At 38.0% G+C, this 19274-nt stretch overlaps 1 protein-coding gene across 4 annotated transcripts in view; it reads right to left on the reverse strand.

The window, feature by feature from the left end:
• Positions 1 to 19274, reverse strand: part of VGLL4 (vestigial like family member 4) — a 184396-nt gene that overhangs the window by 40136 nt on the left and 124986 nt on the right. For all 4 annotated transcript variants that reach the window (XM_056804667.1, XM_007500239.3, XM_007500236.3 and 1 more), the window contains one exon: positions 7202 to 7391. In XM_056804667.1, the coding sequence (XP_056660645.1) occupies positions 7202 to 7391 (190 nt within the window). The remainder of the gene's footprint in view (positions 1 to 7201; positions 7392 to 19274) is intronic.

Raw genomic sequence — 19274 nt, forward strand, 5'->3', positions numbered from 1 at the left:
AGCTAAACAGCTGCAATTTGTTGCCCCAGGAGTGTGGCATCTTCATGTCTACTGGAAACTAACCTAAGTGATCCAAGAGAGACAAACAGCAAACAGAGAATGAGGGACACAAAAGTACCCACATTTCAGAAGATAAACACATGCTTCCTTTTTCAGAGCCCAGAATAAATGCATTTGGTTTCATCCAGAATCTCTTAGCAGAACAGACATGTCTTTTTCCAGTTCCATTAAAGACTTAAAAAAAAATGTTATTTTATGTGTGCTGACTAGCAGGCTCTCAGATAACAACACTGTTCTTTAGTGGGTGTTTCTTATTACCTAAAAGGTTGGGAGTTTTCATTGTTCTCCCGCCTCCCCCCTCCCCACTTTAGTAGAGTTCAAAATAAAATTCTAGCCAATAAAGGCTGAAGGGTCTCTTGTGAAATAATAAGGTGACTGTGGAAGTCCCAGGTACATGTTAGATAAACGAGCTTCATTCCTTTTTTTCTGCCCCTTTGACTCTTGGCACCCTTGGCATTTGCTTATTGTGTGTGTTACTTGGCAAAGAGGCCTCCAGGAGAAGAAATGGCTATCCAGCTTTCCAAGCTCCCTGGGAGGACTCTTAAGGCAGAAATGATGCCTGCTGGGAAAAAGCTGATGTCAGCTCTTAAGAGCCCAGCTCCCTGCAAGGATAAGGAGGTCTTTGTTTTCAGCTGAACTGTGAAAATGAGAAAATGCCTCCTGCCTGACAAACAAGAGACCCACACAACACAGGTCAGGCCTGGGACCTTTATTTAAAGGTACAACACTTGATTCTCCTCACACTTCCACATATATGCATTTCCAATTACAAGGCAGTGGCCACAAAGAGAAAACAAAATCAGACCCCCCTCCCCCCAATTTAGCTACCTTTTCTCATAGCTGATATTATATTATTCTTGTTAGAGAGATGGATTTCTGATATGGGGCAATTATTAAAAATTATTAAAACACCGATTAGAAAGTAACAGAAGCTTAAAATGTTGAGCAAAAATCAGAGGATGTTCATTTAATAAACTGACCGTGTATGGACACTATAAAGAAAGCTATAAAGTATAGTTTTTAGGGTATTTTAAAAATGGAGCAGGAGAGAGAAGGTATAGACTGTACACTGTAGAAAATCTCTCCATCTAAACTAAATTTTTCCCAATTTAAACCAGAGAGCTGGGGTGGGGCTAGAACATTACTAAGGGAAGAAGAGGAGGAGGTGGTGAAAGAAAGTAAACTATTTAAAGAAACCAAATTGGACTAAGACACACAAAAAAAGTTGTGGTATGTACAAACACTTTCTAAGCTAGTCCAAAACTACTCAATTTAAAAAATTTCCCAATCAAGGCCACAATGGATCCCCAACATTTATGTTAATCATGAGTTAAGTTTGAATACAATAATCAGATTTTCCCAGACCATGCAGAATACAAAACCATAAAGTGCTCTCTCTCTCCCAAGAAAATTAGGCTTTTAAAGCCCATTTAAGGTTGCAGCTACTTAGTGAGTTTCTCCAGAGCACTCCCAGAAGGAAATTACTAATGATTACATATCTAACCTAAGACTTTTTCATTTTCTTCCATTCTTCACTAGTGACATCCAAATATTTTTCCTGATTTTGTAAGATAGCATGACTGTATATTTACATTTACCCCAAACCTAATATGATGTCTAGAACATTTATAGGCTTTGATTTGTGATTTCAATCACTGGTAAAGGGAACTAGAAGAAACTCCTACCAATTTAGGTGGATTAACTAAAATCCTTGGTTTCCTTCGAGTCTCTGTTCAAGCACCAGGAACCCCACATCTTCTTCCTCCCTCAATGAACTCCTGCCCTAAAAAAATTTGTATTCCTTTTGTGTATATTGTATATTTTCTTACACGTATATGTATATTCCTTGTTGTTAGGATGTAAAGCTCACTGAGGGCAAGAATTGTTTTACTTTCTATCCCCTAGTTCTCAGAACAGGGCCTGGCACTTATACTCCCAATAAATGCATGCTGATTGGTTGATTACAGCCTTAATTAGAGAGTCACTTTAGTACACTGAAAAGAATTGCTTCCCCAGTGTAGAGGAGTGGCAAATTTACTTGATCTTCATTTTTCTCTTCCTATGTTGCTCTTCAGCAAATGACCAAAATCCAGAAAAAGATGAGGCAAAGCAAAGGAATTATCCAAAAGTTGGATAAATGACTCCTGAATTAAGAACCATTGTTTCCTATTATGTGAAAAATGAGGCAAGTGGTCTCTTAAGTCTAATTTTCTATGATCCAACTTTAGGAAAACTCCAAAGAAATGACTAGTTACTAAGAAAGCATCAATTCATCCCAAAGCAGTATGGCCAATGTGACAAAGAAATGGTGGTGTGTGTGTGTGTGTGTGTGTGTGTGTGTGTGTGTGTGTGTTTTCATTTAGTCCTTCCTTGTTTATCAAATTCTATTAAAAATAGCTCAGTTGATTATGACATGAGGTGAGCTTTAGTCAATTCCATAGGCATAGTATAGATATGGCTTACTCTATTTGTCTGCCCAATGAAGTAACAAGGCCCATTTATCTAATAAGTAATCATCTCTACTGCTGGTGTATAAAAGCCCTCATAGGCTCTGGATGAAGAATTAATGGCACCATCTTCAAATAGGAATAGCACGTGAAGACATTTCAACTGCCAAGAATTGTATATCAGTGCCCAATCTCCAAAGGTGATACACCTCACAGGGCAACTCCTTATACCAATTCCAAATATACACTTAAACCAGTGAAAACTACTTCAGTTTAAAGAGTAATTTACTGTGCCTAAAACTTCAGCTCAGAGGCCTCCCATCAAATTCCACCTGTCAGCCAGCCCAGAATAAGTCTCTTTAAAAAAACACACCTCTGGCATATTCTTTTTACTATGTCAACTTGGTTGAGTCACCTATTCTAGCTACTTCAAATTTCTTATTGACACAAAAACACTTAGTCTTTTTACTAAGCAAAAAAGAACCGGATTAAAAGTGGCCAGGTAAAGTAAATTGGATTATGTGTGTCAGGAAGTGAGGTAAAGGAAACACTTTCCAGAAACCCTTCAAGTTCCCTCAGAATCTGAACTCTGGAGATTACTAACTAAATAGCTTTTAAGGTTTGCAATTTCTCAAGGTAAAGGGAGATACCGTTCCTAATTTACAACCACATCAAATTTACAAATAGATTCCACATTTTCCTTTTTTTTTTTAACCAGTAATTTCACATGAACTTAGGATTTCCTTTTAACTGTATCACTGGGTTTGTTTCAATGGGGAAGGAAGGAGTAAGCTTCTTAATGTGAGAAGATACATTAACTCTTTTGTCTCCCATAGCTCAGATACTGGAGTTTTTCCTGTTTCTTTACCAGACATAGTCTCTCTATCATGTGGTTTTGTTTAATTATTTTTCTAAGTTATAAGAAATTATTCAATGCCAGGGAAGGGGAACAGAGGAGCTGCTTTTTCAGAAGTGATCTCCATATAAAAGCAAAAGACTTCAATAAAACTTATTGAAAACAAATAATTAAATAAACAAACAGGGGACAGCTAGGTGGCTCAGTGGATTGAGAACCAAGCATAAAGCCAAAAGGCCATGAGTTCAAATCTGATGTCAGGACACTTCCTAGCTGAGTGACCCCGTGCAAGTCACTTAACCTCCACAGCCTAGCCCTTACCACTCTTCTACCTTGTAACCATACACAGTATTGATTCTAAGGGTTAAGAAAAAAAAAAAAAGCAAAGATATGAGTTACTTGGAAAATAGGAGGGAAGTGTCCTAATATTCAGGTATATTTGATCTTTAAAAGAAACCCATATGATATCATGTAAAGTGTAAAAAACACCCAGATTAGCTAATCCATTTATGAAGGCAAAATAGAGACCACTCAAAATGATGACTAAAGCAGATTTCAATGAGATATATCAGAAAAAAAGTCATTAACTGGTCTGAGAAATAATAGCAACATTGTCATTATTATTATTATTATTAGTTGTTAAAGTGAAAAAGAAAATCTGCAAAACTAGAGGATCCGCACAGACTATAAAAGGTCCCCAGATCACACTCAGAAAATCATTAGTTCAGCTTCCTCCTCCTCCCCTCTGCCTAAGACCAGCCCTTAAAAATGGCTGTTACAGTGCTTTTTACCAGCCCAAACACTTTATTTACATATTAAATGTCCCTTGTAGTAGGGAACAGAATTTCTCTTGGGTATTGTATAGATAGCGAAACCAGTCCTGAGAATAAATTATCAGGTACAAGAATAAGAGTTCTGTTCTTGGTTGGTATCATCTTCTCTAGAGTAAAATCAAATGAAATTTAATAATCCTCTTTGCAGCCTTCTAAATCAGTGTTCAACAAAGCCAGATCCTCGATCTAAATTTGGAAAGTTATCTAAGTACAATTGTTTTCATGAAATGCTGCCAAACCATATATCTTTGAAACCTTGGAACTAGCTGCCAGCTCTGTTTTTGAATACTGCTCCTTCCCCAGATTTATTATGATTTTGTAAATGATAAAAAAAAACATTTTATTACAAGTTCTTAGATTTAAGAGCACAAAAACAAAAGCATATTTTAATGAACTCCTATAGAGATTAAATATAGTATACTATCATCATCAATAGAATTCTGTCCCAGAAAAAAAGAAAGGTCTGTGAGTCATTATAGAAAATCTTTTTTTCTTCTTTTAAGGATCTACGTTGCAGCTTTCCATAGAAAAACTTTTATCATACCAAACAATTGTATTTCCCAAATGCCACTACAGAAAGGCACTGCAAGGTAATGGGTCCTTATATTTGTCCATGAAAGTGATACAAACTTTTCATAAAGCACGAGTGAAGCAATAAGAAACATCCTTAAAATTAATTATTAGCTGAAATAAGGAAAACAAAATAGATGAGTTAATTAAATGCTAGAGTAGAACCCCCAATTAAGCTCCAGGGCAAATCTATGAGACCTCAGGGTCTAGTTACTAGTTCTTCCTCACTGCCAAACTACTCATAGACCTGCCCATCAAAAGACTGGCATATAGTTGAAAAGCCCCAGTCTGAGCCAAATGAAAATAGTATGAAACTGTGTCCTTCCAATTCTCTCATCTCAGAACTAATGCTAAATAAAGTACTATGATTAACACAATGACCAAAGACATCTCATTTCAATATAAGAATTCTGAAATTAATTCTCACCACCCAAAAATATTACAAAATCATGTCCCAAAGCTTGCCTTCAGTGTTAAGAGAAATCAGAAAAACTCAATTTGGATTCATCTAAGCAAAGATTTTCAAAGCAAGAAAGGACTCTGGAGACCATCTAGTCCAGCCTCTTCATTCTGCAGCTGAGAAACTGAGGCTGAGAAAGTTTCATTAACTTGCCCATGGTCATACAAGTGTCAAAGAGTACAGCTTGAACCCAGGTCTCAACACCAAGTTCAGAGTTCCTCCCACTATGCTACTGGTCATAAAGGGATACAATTCTCCCCAAGAACAATGGTCTCTAAACAGTTAAACAGACACGTTTTTTTCCCCCTTTCCACTTGTGAGTTTTCATTGTTTTGCATTGCCTTGGTCCTGGATTCCTGATTTGTAGCAAATTCCAGGGCTACAGACTGCAGGCTCAGCCTCTGACTAACACCACAGTGATTTATTTGAAGATAAATACCTCCGTCAGTGTCTTATGACTGAACACAACAGGCCAAAGCAGAGTGGAATGTGTGGAATGCAGAAGGCTGCTGAAGCCAGGGCAGCAAGCTCCAGTTATCAAGCTACCTCTGATTGCCCAAGTACTCAAGATCACTTCCTCCAGTGAGGAAGGAAAGAGGGGAACTCTCTGCGCTGCTTCAGATTGCTGCCAGAAATAGAAGCATTCCCAGAAACAAGAACTGGGGAAGAACAGTATGTGGATTAATTACAAAACAATTAGTTCTCAATTTGTCTCTCTGCCCCAGCTTCCCCCACCCCCTTCTTGACACAGCAGGGAGAATGGCCAGGATGGGCAAGCAAAAGGCACCTTTAGAGCTATGCAGAAAACTCCTTTTCTCTTTTACAGATGTATTGCCAAGGATTGAATATGATCACACAAATAAAGTCTGATAACAACTGTTGCCCACACAGTTGTCAGACCACACTCTGCTGAGCAGCTGGCTCAATGTCTCCTGGCCCAGGAAATATGTAAAGCATTTCTCTCTCTTTCCAAGGAGTGTGTATACTGGGAAGATAGCAAGAGGGAGAAGTCAGAAAATAGCATAGTGGGAATTACTTGTAATTTTGTATATATGTATTTTCACACTCATTAGAAAGTGCCTGGAATAGACAGCATTTAAGCTTAATTCTCCTTCCTTCCTTCCTTGCTTCCTTGCTTCCTTGCTTCCTTCCTCCCTCCCTCCCTCCCTCCCTCCCTCCCTCCCTCCCTCCTTCCTTCCTTCCTTCCTTCCTTCCTTCCTTCCTCATTAATCCCATAGGACCAGAACTAATATTTAATGTATGTAGAATATGTTAAATTCAATACCCCTAGTACATAGGGGAATAAAATAGTACAGGACTTTTAGAGAAAAGTCTCTCCTTCTCTATCACCTCTAATTATATAACTGACACAACCACCACCCAGGGTCAAAGAAGGTATCCGAAAAGGACATTTCATCCAATTCCCTCAATTTACAAAACAGAAGATGTGTACAAAGAAATGGACCGATTAGTCCAAGATCACCCAGGTAGTGAATGAAAGAGCTAGAATTTGATCCCAAATTCACTAACTTTAGATCCAGGGGTCTTTTCCGTGTGCCACGCTGTCCATCTATCATATGTCACTTTTTCTAGGAATGACATATTCTATGTGAGTATACATAAGTGTAAACAGACAAGAGAAGTGAATCCAGCCTACAGAATCCTAAAAAGCTGTGATTGTAAGATGTGAACCATATCAGATCACCAAACCAAAATTTGAAAACAATATCAATATTCATATTTCACTAGGAAATAAATTCTCTAGCAATCATTCTGATTCTTTTTGACACTGTATTAGTTCACACAGAGGTTGTTTGCCCTTTAGAACTCTAAATAACAGAAACAAACAACTGATTTCAGAATCTTTGATGAGAATGAGTGCTTCATCTAAGACCAGACTTGACCAATGAGCTCTGAATGATCCTGGAATCAAGGTGTACATGAGGTGCCACTATAACCAAAACCAGTTACTTACAAATGGGGGCTGAAGATGCGACTCATCTTGGAAACATGGTCATTTTCACAGTCTAGGTCATCATCCCCTTGTTCCACACTAAATTTCCTCTTGCTGGGGCTGATGGGAGGGGGCCCTGTCCGATGATTGGTCAAGGCAGAGGGCACAGGAAGGGCTTGCATTCTGGGTTCACCTCTTAGAGCAGCTTCACCTGCAAGAAGAAAATAGATGAAGTCATCAAATATAAAGCACATGCCCCTAATTCAATCCCTCTCCAACCCCTACCCCCCCAAGTCAATTCTGGCTCCTTCCAAAATTGTTCCCACTGGAAACCTTTGGCATTTTGGCCAGATGCCTGTCATGCTCAGAACATGGTTTGAGTGCATGGTTAGAAGCCAAGCATGAACCATTTTATAGAAGACGTGGTTTTTTAAGCACAAGTAGTCTTTAGGGTAAAGTTTAAAAATAAAAGCTGGAATAAAATAACAGGGGGTGGGGTGGGGGGGAAGCGCCTGTTTACCATAAGTAATCTTAAAGCCTCATCAAATACACAGGTTTTGAAAGGGTCTTGATTCCTGGCCCATGGCATGAGACAAATTTAATACTGAGCTCATTAAAACCAGAGTGCCAAATTAACTTTTCTTCTTGTTATATTTTTATCGCTCTTTTTGGCATATTACTTTGTTTAAAAAGAATTTATGAGTTAGAAGTTCACTTATTTACAGGAAAAAAATAAAATGAAATCAAGGAGGAAAATACATTTTCTTCATTTTTGGTATAATCAATTAATTGAAAAGTATTTATAGAGCATTTACTGTGTCAGTCACTGAAGATACAAAGAAAGAAGAAAAAAAAAGATTTCCTGCCCTCAAGGAACTTACACAATAAGAGACAGGGGGAGAAAACATGTCAATAAATAGGCATATTCGATCTGTACAGAGAAGATTGGAAGAAACCTTAGAGGGAAAGGCTTCTAGCACCCAGGAAGAGGGAAGGAGATACAATAGACTTCCAACATAGTACAAGGTGATAAGGCAACTTACAAACATAACATGCCAGAAATTTGATGAAATTGTTAAAGCAAGGGGGCATGAGACTCACAAATTATCTAATTTGTAACTCTGATGCAGTGTTAACAGTCAGACTCTTGACTATTCAAATATCAAAATAATTTAGGCTATGCTATCGTTCTCATTTATTGAAAACTAAATTGACTTAGCCTTTTATTTTTCTACTATGAACACAGCATATATTATTTAAATATGTATATTATATATCATAATTTTACATATATTAACATTATGATCTAATATTATATAATACATTTCTATAATATTATATAACAATATTTAGATTAGATTAGGCCAATAGCTAGAAAGGTCGAAAGAGGTCATTTAGTTCAATGCCCTTATTTTACAGGCAAGAAAATTAAGGCCACTGAGGGGGAGCAACTTAACTTAGTGAAGGCTCCACAAATGAGATCTGACTCCAAGATCAGTCAGCTTTTGCCTCTACTGAGCTGCTTTAAGCTTAAAGTTAAAACAACACATTGAAAAGATTTTAAAATTTAGGTTGGGGTAAGGGAAAAGGGAAGAGGAGAAGTTTGGGTGAGGGAAAGATAATCAATGTCCCCACAGGCAGTCAGAGTTCAGAAAAATAAAATTATTAAGCCCTGGTCTCTGAGGTCTGAACCATTTTTATTTCCACTTGGTCCCAATTTGGGAGTAATATTAGGATAAAGTCAACTTCATCTGAGGCCTGTGGTCCCTAAGAAAGGAAATCTTTGTCTGCCACCACTAATTTTCATATCACCACTGATGCGTGAATGGTTTTTTAACAGTCATCTATTTCATTCACGTATGACAAGTGTGATTTTGTTGGGGAAAGGAGGAGCAAGAAGCAAACTTTCTGAATGTTTACCAGGAAAAATAAACATGGTGCCAATTTAGTCAGCATGATATAAACTAGCAAATATATAGTGACCCATAACACACCACAAGTCAGACTTCCTTTTAGAGATGCTGGCAGCAAAACTAAAGTGGAACTTTCCATTTCAAACTAAATGTCTAAAAAGCCAGGACCTATTCTGGCCTAATGAATTCACAAAACCAGACCTACTTCAGTTTGTCACATAAAGAATTCATACCATCCCTCTATCATTATAGGGTTTAAAATTGAAAGAAATCGACCAACGACCATCCACCAACACCTCCATTTTATAGATGAAGAAACTGAGGCCAAGGAAAACGACAACCTTCCCATGGTCACATAGGTACTAAGGGGCAGAAACTAGAATTTAAGCTTCAGTTCTTATTCTCAACACAATGATTCTTCCAGTAAGCCATGATATTCCAGTCAATCTTTTGTCTTCATTTTCTCTTTTCATTAAGCTAGGACTTTTTAACCTGGGGTCCATGAGCTTGTTTTTTTTTTAATATATGTGTATGTATCTATACACATAAATATCTATATAGATACACACATATATGTACACATATTTTGAGATTATTTCAATAAAATTAAAGCCTGTTATTTTATACATTTAAAAACATTACTCTGAGGAGTCCATAGGCTTCACCAGACCACTCCATGAAATAAAAAACCACTGCATTGTGCTTATTTCCTAAAAATTCAAATACCTCCTTTTTTGGCTAGGATACTTTTAGTGAAAGTAGTCTAGGAGTCAGGCGACCAGTCAGGTTTGCAACAATCTTGGTCAAGTCATTTTAAGTTCTCTGGTCCTCAACATCTTGGTTCCTATAAAACATGATTAGATGGGATCTTTCCAGTGTTTTAAACATATGTCCCAATGAACACCTCCTATGTGCCTGGTATTCTGCTAAGCATAAGGAAAGAAGCTAGAGATAGGGCTTCAGACAAGACAAAATGGGCATCCATGAAACAAAGAGTGGACAGGTCAGGTGATATAATTTCCTTGCTCAAGAAATCTCTCCTTCATTCCTTGAGGACAAAATACCAACTCCTATTCATCATTTCTTCTTCAATTCACCTTTTCAGGCTTATCAAATATTATTCTCCATTATAGACTCTATATTCCAGCTAAACTGCCCAGTTGCTGTGCTCTATATATGATGATTGCATCCCTATCGCTTTGCACAGGCTGTGTCCAATTCCTGGACCACCCCCACCCCAATCATCTTCACTATGTAGCATCTTTTGCTTCCTTCAGGACTCCCCTAAAGGGCCATTTTATCACCACCATGGCCAGTGCTTTCTGTCCACCACTTCCAATATATTTTGTATTTACCATTCTGCATACATGTGGGCAGGGGCAATTTTCTCCTTGTTCCCCCATTGCATGGCACAGAGTAGATGCTTAATAAATGCTTGTGAAATGAATGAAAGGAGGAAGTTTTTGTTCAACTTGAGCTTAGAGAAGGGTGAGATTCATGACAACTGGAATAGCCTGGGGAAAACTTCACAAAGGAAATGGGACCAGAGTCCAGCTTTAGAGCATGGATAGGATTTTGGGAAGGAGAGTGTTACCCTCAGGTGGTGGTGACAGGCACTCATTTGATTATGTTTAACTTATGAATCAATCAACAAACGTTTAGAAAGCAGCTACTATGTGCTAAGCATGAGAGGAACTCTAAGTGGTCCTGATGCATCCCATCTTCATTCTGGGAACTTATGCACAGGCCACTATGTAGAAATGTGAATCAGTTCTGGAGTTGTTTATGGTTCTCAAAGCATCAGTGTCCTGGGGCAGCTAGGTAGTCCAGTTGATAGAGTGCCAGACCTGGAGTCCAGAAGACCTAGGTTCAAATCTGGCCTCAGACACTTCCTAGATGTGTGATTCTGGACAAACCATTTAACCCAGATTGCCTTGCCCTTGTCTGTCTCAGAACTGATACTAAGGCAGAAGAATTAAAAAAAAAAATCAGTATCCTCCTGTCCTTTGGCTCTGTCTCCCTCAACAAGGATGTGCTGACTGGCTGATAAAGTGCTTGAATTTTTGGATTTATTTCACTGGGAACTTCACAATTTCATTTGTTGTTGTTCAGGAGGTTTTCAGTCACATCCAACTCTTTGTGACCCCATTTGGGATTTTCTTGGCAAAGCTACTAAAGTGGTTTGCCATTTTCTTCTCCTGTTCATTTTACATATGGAGAAACTAAGGCAATCAAGTTTAAGTGATTTGCCTCAGGTCACATAGCTAGTAAATGTCTGAGGTTCTCCTGACTCTAGGCATGGTGATCTATCCACTGTACCATCTAGTTGTCCTAATACAATTTCATACTTCATCGTTAATTTTGTCTCAACTAGATTGCATGCTCCTTTTTGGGACTCGTGTCTAAACCAGTGAGTTCACTCCCTGAATGATGATTAACAATATTATTAATAACAATAACAATTCACATTTACATAGCACTTTAGTTACAAAATAAATTTGCTAGGATCATGTGATCCTTCAAACAATGTTATACGAGTACCCAGTGTAAAACATTATTATTCTCATTTTAAAGATGGGAAAATTTAGGCTTGCAAAGGTTAAGTGACTTGCCTAAGTTAACTATGATTTAGTGGCAGTGACAGGACTGGACACAGGTCTTTGGCTTCTAAGACTCACGTTCTTACACTAGGTCAATCATTCTTTTCTTTCTTTTAAACCCTTACCTTCTATCTTAGAATCAATACAATATTGTACTTGCCCAGGATCACTTAGTAAGAAGTACCTGAGGCCAAATCTGAATCTAGGACCTTTTAGGTCAAACATTCTTAGGCTGCAGAAGAAGACATTTTCTTCTAAAAACAATAGCTAGCATTTACAGAGTACTTCAAGGTTGGTAAATGCTTTTAAAAATACATTATTTTGACTCTGTGCCTAACGTTTTTCCCACATCACCTAAACTGATCAAGGAAATGTAATGTGTTGCAGCTTTAAGAAGAGAATGCTGATCAAAATTATAGAAAAGACCATGGTGTTTCAATTTATAATGGGAAGGAAGGGATATAACTGTACAGACAATATAATTCCTGAAGATAAATTTTAAGAATAAAACCTACAGAATTCAAGGTTTTCCATCATACCACAAACTAAATCTCTGCTTTTGCCTCTAAGACTTAAAAAAATTGCTTTCTCCTGACACCCCTTCCCCTTAACAGTATGAGAATCTAAAATCAGGGAATGAAAACCACAACCTGATCTGCTGAACAAGCTCCTGTGCACCAGTGATTTGTCTGTCATGGCCCCCAGAACTGACATCATCCTACTGGCAAGACAGACCCCTGATAAAACAACTGTACTGTACCATCTAACGAGTCATCTCAGATCTCCCCAATTCATTACTGTACAGACCAGAACTGTGTCTGTGCAAGAGCAAAAACGCCAACAGTCAGCGCAGATTCCTTTTTTCTCAAATAATACTTGTCTTTGTCTCAGTGAACAGCAGCTGGGGATAAGCCTCTTTCAAACAGTTCAGCTTGTGCCTATTCATTCCATTTAACTTTGGGGGGGAAATAGGGCTGTTGGGCAACATGATGAAATACATAGAAGGCAAACAGAGATAACTATGTGACGTAGCGTCTGCCTGGATACAGTACTGAGTCCGGCAGTTCCACAAAACTTAAGAAACAGAGCCTCAGTCCCAGCCTTCTTGCTCCAGTCAGGAAGGAGCGCATGTGCTTGTGTTTTTTTTGTTTTTGTTTTTGTTTTTGTGTGTATGTGTGTGCTCAAACACAGGCTTTTCAGCTCTCAATGTAATGAGTCTGATCTAGCAGCAGGGTGGCTAACTCATCCCTGCAGGTCATTTATACCTAAACTAACACTGGCAGGGACTTGTAATGAATTTAGAAATATTCTGAATTCTTCTTGATGATTCCTGATTTCTCTTTATCTTGAATCATAACTCAGAAGACATTCCTAGTAGAGCTGCTTGTGTCCTCTACAAAACTGAAAACTCTTTTAGGGTTAGTTCCCCTTGACTAACAGGACATTAAACAGCAATTAAGTCAAAATATTTGTTAAATGTTGGATAATGATAATACGGAGAGGGTTATCTGCCTTATTGACTACTAATTATAAGTGGTGCAAGGCTTGCAGTGCACTTTACCAATGTTTACTATGTAATGAGATATCAATCTCATGACATCATTGATAGGTAACTGAGACAGCAATATCATCGGATCCTCATAGCCCTGTGCAGTGGCTGTTATTCTCTGTCAACCTAAGTGGAAAAAACTTAAATGAATTCTCCTGGGTCACTCAGTTATTAAGCATCTGAGGCAAGATTTAAACTCAGGTCTTCCTGACTCCAAATCCAACAGCTCTACCCACTGTGCCACCTAGCTGCCCCAGAATTATGATTAACATTTCAGTCTGGTTTGAGCCCAATCAGGAGTGTCATGGTGGGGCTGTACATGGTTCATGGGTTTAACACTTGTGCTAGAAGTTCACAATGACAGTAGAGCCCTACATGATGAACTGGTTCTGAAAAAGTGTTGGATATAACTGAAAACAACTGAACGATAACAACCTGAAATTTAATTCACCAGAATAGTCCAATTCCTGAGCTTGCCTGTTCCTTGAATTTGTATTGTCTTTTACTTTGAAAAATATTTCCACATATAATGTCTTCTTACTTATTATAACAATCTTGTACACACTGAAGCAGGATGACTTTCTCTTAATAGATGAAGAAACTGAGGTACTGAAAAACTGTGACTCTCTAAAATTCATATAGTTAATTATTGACTATGTTAGCAGACAACACAGGTCTCTCTTGACTCCAAGACTCATGTTCTTAAATTAGACCAATTACTCTTAAGCAGCAAAAAAAGAAGACTCTTATAAAAATAATAACTGCTAGCATTTACGTAAACTTTGAGGTTGGTAAAATGCTTTTAGAATACATTATTTTATTTAACTTTTAATACCACTATGAATAGGTGCAATTATTATCCTCATTTTACAAATGAGCAAACTGAGGCTTAAAATGACTTGCCAGGTCATATAGCTACTAAGTATTGGAAGCAAGATTGAAATTCAGTTTTTCCTGTCTCCTAGTACAAGGCTCCTCTATCTGCTATATCACCTCATTGGACTAATTCTTCAGGGAATCATCCTTTGCTAAGGATATACTCACTGGGGCTCACTTGTACTTCCTCTCCCAAGATTCTACTGCCCAGGTACCCCACCAGATACATGTCTCACATAACAAAAGTCCTGAATCTTTAGTGGTAAAGGAGAAAGAACATGAAGAGGAAGATCTCTGAATTTGAGCCCCAGCTTTGTCATTTACAATCTTTATGGTCTTGGGGAAAATATTTGATGGCTTCGTAAAAGAGGAAAAATATTTTCACCTTATGATTTTTAGGGTGGTATCAAGATTCTGGCAAGATAACATATATGAAATACACAAAGTTCTTTTAGAGGAGGGGAACTCTAGAGTCAAGATTTCATCCTTGTTGGGTCCTGGTGTAGAAACTCCCTCCTCTAATATGTATGAGTAGCTTCTTGGTATGGTCTTAGAGGGTCATTTGGACTCTGACCCATCCATGGTCACACAGATGGATGCCAGGGATAGGAATTAGGTTAACTTAGGTTAGAGTTAGAAGGATTTTGTAGAGTTGGAAGAGATTATTGTCACTTGAAAATAACTAAGGACTAGAAAAGTTCCGTGACTAGCCCAAGGTCTCACAGGTAACAGAGATCAATTAGAAACAAGGGCATCGGACTCTAAAGCCAGGATTATTTCCACTGCACCAGGTCTTCCAAATTCTGAAGCTGGTCTTCCTCTAACTATGATGCCAAGCTACACAAATATAAGCTATTATTATAACAACTGTTGACAACAAGGGGACAGTCATTCCATGAAAACAGGACTGGAATAGGAGTCTTGCTGTTTGGAAAACAGTGGTAAGGAAAGTTATGTGTACCCAATGTCTTAAGTACCTGAGGTCTGGGGCACCTAATATATTCAGTTCAGTGGTTGAAAAGCTTCTCTTTGAGACCTAAATTCAGAGCCATCATTACCATGTGGTAAATAAAACTTTGGCCCCAGAGAACTAACATAATGGGAGGGGGAAATGTGTACTTTCTCCATGAAAAGTTACAGTCCACTTCTTCCCTGCATTCCCCTTTATCCACATACATATATCTCATATATACTCCAATGACCCTTGCAATTCCCCCTTTCCAAGTCCTTTTAATATACACCCTCCCAAATAGACCCAAAATTGGTCTTTCTCCTATATAAAGCTCCTCCTATCTACCGTAACTGTGTTAACTTCAGATGGAGACAGGCTTTGCCTATACTTGCCCCAACTATTCAGTGTCTCTAAAAAGAAATAATTAAAAAAAAAAAGAGGAAGGACCTTCTTGGACAAAAATATTTATAGCTGCTCTTTTTTGTGGGGGGAAAGAGTTGGAAATTGAGGAGATCTCCATCTGTTGGAGAATGGCTGAACAAATTGTGGTACATATTGGTGAAGAAATACTATTATTCAAAAAGAAATGATAAGCAAGATGATTTCAGAAAAAGCTGGAAAGATCTGCAGTAACTGATGCAGAAAGAAATAAGCAGAACTGGGAGAACATTGTACACAGTGACAGCAATATTAGATGATGATTATCTGTGCAAGCTTGGCTACTCTTAGCACTGCAATGATCTGGGACAATCCTTAAAGACTTAGGATGGGGAATGCTATCTGCCTCCAGAGAAAGAACTGTTGGAGTCATCTTTCAGATCAGTGTAGCTTAGGTTTTATTTTGGGGTTTCAGTTTTGTATGAGTTTGATCTTACAATGATCAATATGGAAGTATGTTTCGCAGGACAATAAAAACCTTTTTTAAAGAGAATAATTGGGTAGAAAGAAAATGAAAGACTTGTAAATGCACTAGGCAAGTCAGATCAAGAAGCGCTTATCTTAATAAATAATAAAATATCCATTCTCCACCAGGCACTGTGCTAAGTGCTGGGCATTCAAAGAAAAGAAAAGTCCCTGATCTCAAGGAGCTAGCTTACAGTCTAAGCAGGGAGAAAAACATGCAAATTAGCTTTGGAAACTACCATACAAAGCTCATAATGTCCATAATCTTGACCACTAGGTATAGTTAAGTAAGGAAAATGCATCCATCAAAATTAATCCATCACTTATTAAGTCCATCCACATTACCAGAAATGTGATCATTATGATAATATTAAAGAAATAATCTCTGACTTCACTAGAATTTGCAAATTAAAACTTACATGGGATAAAATATGAATAAAAATTTTAGTGAACAATGAGTGATCAGATTTGTGGGATTTTTCCTACAGGGAGAAATAATAAATAATAATAATGATAGCTGATGTTTATAAAACTCATTAAAATTTTCAAGATGCCAAATAGTAATACAATGTATTAACTTCATAAGAATACAGAAACTTTTTTTCCATGCTGGTTATCTGCTCATATTTCTAAAGTGTTTTGAGACTTAATAGGTACTTTCATCACAATAAATTCATGTGACAGGCAATGCAAGTATTATTATCTCCATTTTATAGATAAGGAAACTGAGGCATGAAAGATTTTAAATCAGTTGCCCCTTGGTACACAAAGTTAGGACTTGAACTTGGGTTTTCTGACCCCAAGGTAAGAGGTCCTTCCACTATACCCCAACAAGCAAAGAATAAGTTTAATACAGCTCCAACAAGCAGAAAATATCCTTCAAACATTGCCCCTTAGGGGCAGCTAGGTAGCTCAGTGAATTGAGAGCCAGGCCTTGAGATGGGAGGTCTTAGGTTCAAATCAGATACTTCCCAGCTGTGTGACCCTGGGCAAGTCACTTAACCCCCAGTGCCTAACCTTTACCACTCTTCTGCCTTGGAACCAATATACCGTATTGATTCCAAGACGAAGGTAAGGGTTTTAATTAAAAAAAATTTTTTTTTTAAAAACCATGGTTCCTGTACTGTCAATTAAATAAAAAGATTATAAACCGTTTGGCAGCCAAACTCATCTCCTTCATCTGAAATATAATGTCTGCTTGTCTTCCCCAGAGGCAGCATGGAAGAGTTGAACAGGAGTCAGAAAAAACTAGTTTTGAGGCCCAACACTGACACTTGGTAGTTGTGTAATTTTGGACAAATCATTATATTTCCCTGGGTCTCAGGTTCCTCACCTGTAAAATGACCCAACTTTGTTACATTTTGTGATACCATCTTTAAATTACCAACAATGGAAGCCCCCATAGTGGAAGGAGGACCCAAGTACATGGTACCTAATCACATGACTCTTTAGTATTTTACAGCCCTTTTTGTATAACACATGGATGTCAATTCCCCATTTTCAAAAGGTAATCCCTTTGCATCTTACTTAAAAATCGATTGCATTTATTTGCAGAGTCCCACTTTCCCTCCTTTTAGTGGAAGTTTTACTGTTAATGGGGAAGAGGGGAATTATTAAGGCAAATTGCTCCCACAGAGCAGTGAAATCAGGGACCAAGCTAAAGCATAATTTCTTCCCTGGTGGGACTTGTAAAAGCTTGGTACAGTTAGCAAAAAGAATTGTTCATACCTCCTCCTCCACTCATATAGTAGATTATAAACTCCATGAGAAGAAGCATAGAGTCTGGTTTTTCTTTATGTGTCTCTCCTTTCCTAGCATATTTATTTGTACATTGTAGGGGGAGAAGGAGGGAGGGAGAGAAGGGAAGGAGGGAGAGAAGGGAAGGAGGGAGAGAAGGGAAGGAGGGAAAGAAGGGAAGGAAGGAAGGAAGGAAGGAAGGAAGGAAGGAAGGAAGGAAGGAAGGAAGGAAGGAAGGAAGGAAGGAAGGAAGGAAGGAAGGAAGGAAGGAAGGGAGGGAGGAAGGGAGGGAGGAAGGGAGGGACGGAGGGACGGAGGGACGGAGGGACGGAGGGACGGAGGGACGGAGGGACGGAGGGACGGAGGAGAGGAATTTCTGAAATGTGTTTATTACTGAGCACAGTAGCTCATGAGGAAAAAACTAAATGGAAAAAGAAAATGGCATACTTAATTCTTCAAAATTTAGACAATGAAAAGAATGAAGTTGAGAAGTAGATCTGTTTAAACCATTTGAAATACAACTATAACAAGACTGATTTTTGATATCTTTTTAAAATGCATGAGAAGCAGCCTGGCATTATGAAGAGAGGCCGTTTAGGATTGTTCCAATCCTTCAGAAGAGGTAGGATGGTATTAAATCTCTGAAAATGAAGTTCATGAGACCCTGAACAAAATCTGCCCAGAGAGACCAATCTAATCTTGAAGAGCACACTAGTCTCTATCCCTATCTGAACTACACTTTGCATTCTTTCATCTTTCACTTCCTCATTTTAATGGTGATATCACTTAGGCAAATGAGGCCTCAGTTTCTTTGCCTATAAAGTGAAGATCCTAATATCTATCTACCCTGCCTATTCCATAGAGATAAGATAAGTCAAATGCCCTCTGGAAAAATATAAAATCCTGTATACTGTTTGTATATAGCTATTTACATATTATTGCCCCCATTTGATTATGAACTCCTTGAGGACAGGAGCTATTTTGGCCTTTGTTATCTCCAGTGTTTACTTAGCACAGTGCCTGGCACATAGAAAGCACGTGATAATTGTTCATTAATTTAAATGCAATTACTTTTTGTTTTCCAACTGAAGTCAAGATCAGGATTCTAAGTTTAGTTCCTCTCCTTAAATTATGAGACCAACACAAGTCACCAGGAATGGCATTCTATGTCTGTAAAAGAAAGGATGGACACCAGGATCCTTAGAATCCCTTTCAATGCTCATATTTTATAACTACGTCACATTAGCCAAAGCTAACATCCTAATTCAGAACCCTTCAGTTTAATATCTGGGCATCTCTCACCATCTTTGGCTACACATTTAAATAAAGACAATCATTGGGAAATTTTTACTTTAATCCTTCTTATTATTAACATTCAAGTACTTCCCTCTTGATGTACTTTGCTTGTACTTGGGAGACATATTGAATAGATACAAGGATTCCATGGAAGTTCTAATCTACAAGGAGTTCACAATCTAATAAGAAGAGATGACACAAAGGAACAAATAAAAAGACATCACAGGATGATAGAAAGAGAACTGAATGTGGAGTTGGAGGACTTGAG

The sequence above is a fragment of the Monodelphis domestica genome, chromosome 7 (genome assembly GCF_027887165.1).
Source record: "Monodelphis domestica isolate mMonDom1 chromosome 7, mMonDom1.pri, whole genome shotgun sequence".
Taxonomy (NCBI): Eukaryota; Metazoa; Chordata; class Mammalia; order Didelphimorphia; family Didelphidae; genus Monodelphis; species Monodelphis domestica.